At 70.7% G+C, this 5,448-nt stretch overlaps 1 protein-coding gene across 1 annotated transcript; it reads left to right on the top strand.

Moving 5' to 3' along the window:
* Window positions 1-1,934: 1,934 nt before the first annotated feature.
* LOC126955975 (basic proline-rich protein-like) lies at window positions 1,935-3,449 on the top strand (the record flags this gene model as incomplete). The annotated part of the gene is made up of 1 exon (XM_050792825.1): window positions 1,935-3,449. A coding segment is annotated over exon 1 (1,515 nt), but the record flags the coding sequence as incomplete, so codon positions are not given.
* Between the last annotated feature and the right edge of the window lie 1,999 nt (window positions 3,450-5,448).

Raw genomic sequence — 5,448 nt, 5'->3', positions numbered from 1 at the left:
AAAATCCTAGTTAAAAAAGCCGAACACAAAGTTTGTATTTTTAAATTTACAATTACATAAGCAGCAAGATTATGAAAAATAAAGAGTAAGTTTTCTTTCTATTGGATATGTATAAAAAATAATTTTTATCATTATAAAATTCTCCTGGAAGTAATCTTTTGAAAAGATGAGTTAATTTTACCATTATAAAAGAGCTCAACTATAATAATTGCATCCTTTCTTGTATTAAGCACACACGATTTTAGACAAGACTATTAAACTTTCTGGGCACAACTCAGGTTTGGTTCTGCAGGTAAGCAAACATAGAGAAAGGATCTTCAGTTTCCTTACACGTTTTTCAATTAACACTTACCCTTTGGATCAGCTTACTTCTCCCCAAGGTAATGCCACGGGCAGCTAAATGATGAACTTGCTTTCTCAGACTCCCTCAAAAAGCACAGGAACACTTTAATTGTGGATCCATGTAGAGGGATGATTGATGTGAAAAAGAAATCAGAGTTGCTCACTATCACACTTTATAAAATTCCCTTCCATTTATCATTCACTATCTAAAAGCCCTCAAGATTAGTTTTGTTTAAAGATTATTTGCATTTAAATTGTAGGGATATAGTAGAGTGCTTGCATTTTATGACTGAGGTTAAAAACTAAAGTCATCAGTGGTTTAATCTTTTTTAAAACAACATCCCCTAAAGCCACCCAAAGCATTGAATATGCTACAATATTTAGTGAAAAGTTCTTCAGTTATGGGGCTACTGTGGAGTCAAAATGTAAAAGAGAATAAAAAATGTCTTTATTCTCTGCTAGGTTAGAACTAAAAATACATTCCTGTAGAATAATTGTCCTTGATGTGAGCTACTCTAAAAACAAAAATGAAGCTTTTTATTTTCTGAAATTACAATTGTATAAGCCAATTTTTCTCAAGTATCATGCAGAGTTAATTGATTTCCAGTAACCTAAATTATGTTGTTACCTTACAATTCAATTTAAAATTGTTAAGCAGAGAAATTCAGAAATGCTTAGAATGAAAACATTAGGCATAAAATAGACTGTAATATTATATTATAGCAATTCTAAGTAGATTGTACACAATGCAGATTATAGCTGTGAGTATAAAACACAATTATCTATATTCCTTCATTTCAAGAGATCATGGGGTCATTCATATCAAGTAAACAATCACACTTTCAAATTTTTACCAGTAAAAATTCCTTATTTGAATAATTCTCAAAACCTTTCATTTTAAAAGGTTCAAGATAACTATTTTATAGCATTTATGGAATTTTTTAAAAGGACTGTTTTTATATTAATAGTAATTTTTTTTACTTTGATAAATGCGGAAACGCTGATTTATATTTTTAAAAATATTTAACATGACCATTTGTTTGAGGTTAAATCGACCTGAAGGTCTGAAGTGGGCTTGCTGAGGGAGAAACATGATATTTACTTTTCCCGGTTCACACTGCCTGATGCATCTTGATGGGAAACATGCATCTAATATCTAATGATTTGATTTTACAATAAGATATTTGGCTTGTCAAGTTTGATAGATTCTCCTTAAGCCATATGTTTATACTATATTATGTACAGTATTATTAGAGGTGAACCTGAAAAATCTATTTCTTTTTTATATCTTAAATCAGATCAATGGGAAAACTCCATGTGATTTTTTAAAATATGTTTCATCATTTGCATACTTGTTAAATTTAATAGCTAAACTGCTAAGAACATCAACCAGTTATCTACATCAATTTATTTTTATATTTATATAGTTACATAATTATTAAAACTCTTATCAAATATTCACAGCCTTATTTTATCTAACAACACACACACACGCATAATGTCTGAAGAAATATGTCATACAAATTTTAAATAAAATCCTAAAATAGATAACTGTAGTTTGTACATAATAAATAATATTATCTGCCCTGAGTATGAGGTATACCCCCCCCCCCCCCCCCCCCCCCCCCCCCCCCCCCCCCCCCCCCCCCCCCCCCCCCCCCCCCCCCCCCCCCCCCCCCCCCCCCCCCCCCCCCCCCCCCCCCCCCACCCCCCCCCCCCCCCCCCCCCCCCCCCCCCCCCCCCCCCCCCCCCCCCCCCCCCCCCCCCCCCCCCCCCCCCCCCCCCCCCCCCCCCCCCCCCCCCCCCCCCCCCCCCCCCCCCCCCCCCCCCCCCCCCCCCCCCCCCCCCCCCCCCCCCCCCCCCCCCCCCCCCCCCCCCCCCCCCCCCCCCCCCCCCCCCCCCCCCCCCCCCCCCCCCCCCCCCCCCCCCCCCCCCCCCCCCCCCCCCCCCCCCCCCCCCCCCCCCCCCCCCCCCCCCCCCCCCCCCCCCCCCCCCCCCCCCCCCCCCCCCCCCCCCCCCCCCCCCCCCCCCCCCCCCCCCCCCCCCCCCCCCCCCCCCCCCCCCCCCCCCCCCCCCCCCCCCCCCCCCCCCCCCCCCCCCCCCCCCCCCCCCCCCCCCCCCCCCCCCCCCCCCCCCCCCCCCCCCCCCCCCCCCCCCCCCCCCCCCCCCCCCCCCCCCCCCCCCCCCCCCCCCCCCCCCCCCCCCCCCCCCCCCCCCCCCCCCCCCCCCCCCCCCCCCCCCCCCCCCCCCCCCCCCCCCCCCCCCCCCCCCCCCCCCCCCCCCCCCCCCCCCCCCCCCCCCCCCCCCCCCCCCCCCCCCCCCCCCCCCCCCCCCCCCCCCCCCCCCCCCCCCCCCCCCCCCCCCCCCCCCCCCCCCCCCCCCCCCCCCCCCCCCCCCCCCCCCCCCCCCCCCCCCCCCCCCCCCCCCCCCCCCCCCCCCCCCCCCCCCCCCCACCCCCCCCCCCCCCCCCCCCCCCCCCCCCCCCCCCCCCCCCCCCCCCCCCCCCCCCCCCCCCCCCCCCCCCCCCCCCCCCCCCCCCCCCCCCCCCCCCCCCCCCCCCCCCCCCCCCCCCCCCCCCCCCCCCCCCCCCCCCCCCCCCCCCCCCCCCCCCACCCCCCCCCCCCCCCCCCCCCCCCCCCCCACCCCCCCCCCCCCCCCCCCCCCCCCCCCCCCCCCCCCCCCCCCCCCCCCCCCCCCCCCCCCCCCCCCCCCCCCCCCCCCCCCCCCCCCCCCCCCCCCCCCCCCCCCCCCCCCCCCCCCCCCCCCCCCCCCCCCCCCCCCCCCCCCCCCCCCCCCCCCCCCCCCCCCCCCCCCCCCCCCCCCCCCCCCCCCCCCCCCCCCCCCCCCCCCCCCCCCCCCCCCCCCCCCCCCCCCCCCCCCCCCCCCCCCCCCCCCCCCCCCCCCCCCCCCCCCCCCCCCCCCCCCCCCCCCCCCCCCCAACCCCCCCCCCCCCCCCCCCCCCCCCCCCCCCCCCCCCCCCCCCCCCCCCCCCCCCCCCCCCCCCCCCCCCCCCCCCCCCCCCCCCCCCCCCCCCCCCCCCCCCCCCCCCCCCCCCCCCCCCCCCCCCCCCCCCCCCCCCCCCCCCCCCCCCCCCCCCCCCCCCCCCCCCCCCCCCCCCCCCCCCCCCCCCCCCCCCCCCCCCCCCCCCCCCCCCCCCCCCCCCCCCCCCCCCCCCCCCCCCCCCCCCCCCCCCCCCCCCCCCCCCCCCCCCCCCCCCCCCCCCCCCCCCCCCCCCCCCCCCCCCCCCCCCCCCCCCCCCCCCCCCCCCCCCCCCCCCCCCCCCCCCCCCCCCCCCCCCCCCCCCCCCCCCCCCCCCCCCCCCCCCCCCCCCCCCCCCCCCCCCCCCCCCCCCCCCCCCCCCCCCCCCCCCCCCCCCCCCCCCCCCCCCCCCCCCCCCCCCCCCCCCCCCCCCCCCCCCCCCCCCCCCCCCCCCCCCCCCCCCCCCCCCCCCCCCCCCCCCCCCCCCCCCCCCCCCCCCCCCCCCCCCCCCCCCCCCCCCCCCCCCCCCCCCCCCCCCCCCCCCCCCCCCCCCCCCCCCCCCCCCCCCCCCCCCCCCCCCCCCCCCCCCCCCCCCCCCCCCCCCCCCCCCCCCCCCCCCCCCCCCCCCCCCCCCCCCCCCCCCCCCCCCCCCCCCCCCCCACCCCCCCCCCCCCCCCCCCCCCCCCCCCCCCCCCCCCCCCCCCCCCCCCCCCCCCCCCCCCCCCCCCCCCCCCCCCCCCCCCCCCCCCCCCCCCCCCCCCCCCCCCCCCCCACCCCCCCCCCCCCCCCCCCCCCCCCCCCCCCCCCCCCCCCCCCCCCCCCCCCCCCCCCCCCCCCCCCCCCCCCCCCCCCCCCCCCCCCCCCCCCCCCCCCCCCCCCCCCCCCCCCCCCCCCCCCCCCCCCCCCCCCCCCCCCCCCCCCCCCCCCCCCCCCCCCCCCCCCCCCCCCCCCCCCCCCCCCCCCCCCCCCCCCCCCCCCCCCCCCCCCCCCCCCCCCCCCCCCCCCCCCCCCCCCCCCCACCCCCCCCCCCCCCCCCCCCCCCCCCCCCCCCCCCCCCCCCCCCCCCCCCCCCCCCCCCCCCCCCCCCCCCCCCCCCCCCCCCCCCCCCCCCCCCCCCCCCCCCCCCCCCCCCCCCCCCCCCCCCCCCCCCCCCCCCCCCCCCCCCCCCCCCCCCCCCCCCCCCCCCCCAACACAATAAATAATTATACAAAACATTAATATAAATACCCCCCCCCCCCCCCCCCCCCCCCCCCCCCCCCCCCCCCCCCCCCCCCCCCCCCCCCTAAAACTGCTTAAGAACACCATCAACCAGTTTTAATCCCCCTTACCATCCCCAATTTTATTTTTTATATTTAATATAGTTTAATACATAATTATTAAAACTCCTTAATCAAATAATTTCAACAGCACTTTATTTTATCTAAACAACAACACCAACAACACTCATAATGTCCCCCCCCCTCCCCACTCCCACTGAAGAAATATGTCCCATACAAAATTTTTTTAAAAAAATCCCTAACATAGAATAACCCCCCCCCCCCCCCCCCCCCCCCCCCCCCCCCCCCCCCCCCCACCCCCCCCCCCCCCCCCCCCCCCCCCCCCCCCCCCCCCCCCCCCCCCCCCCCCCCCCCCCCCCCCCCCCCCCCCCCCCCCCCCCCCCCCCCCCCCCCCCCCCCCCCCCCCCCCCCCCCCCCCCCCCCCCCCCCCCCCCCCCCCCCCCCCCCCCCCCCCCCCCCCCCCCCCCCCCCCCCCCCCCCCCCCCCCCCCCCCCCCCCCCCCCCCCCCCCCCCCCCCCCCCCCCCCCCCCCCCCCCCCCCCCCCCCCCCCCCCCCCCCCCCCCCCCCCCCCCCCCCCCCCCCCCCCCCCCCCCCCCCCCCCCCCCCCCCCCCCCCCCCCCCCCCCCCCCCCCCCCCCCCCCCCCCCCCCCCCCCCCCCCCCCCCCCCCCCCCCCCCCCCCCCCCCCCCCCCCCCCCCCCCCCCCCCCCCCCCCCCCCCCCCCCCCCCCCCCCCCCCCCCCCCCCCCCCCCCCCCCCCCCCCCCCCCCCCCCCCCCCCCCCCCCCCCCCCCCCCCCCCCCCCCCCCCCCCCCCCCCCCCCCCCCCCCCCCCCCCCCCCCCCCCCCCCCCCC

Source organism: Macaca thibetana, chromosome 1 (assembly GCF_024542745.1).
Source record: "Macaca thibetana thibetana isolate TM-01 chromosome 1, ASM2454274v1, whole genome shotgun sequence".
Classification (NCBI taxonomy): Eukaryota; Metazoa; Chordata; class Mammalia; order Primates; family Cercopithecidae; genus Macaca; species Macaca thibetana.
This window is presented reverse-complemented; position numbering and strand designations above follow the sequence as displayed.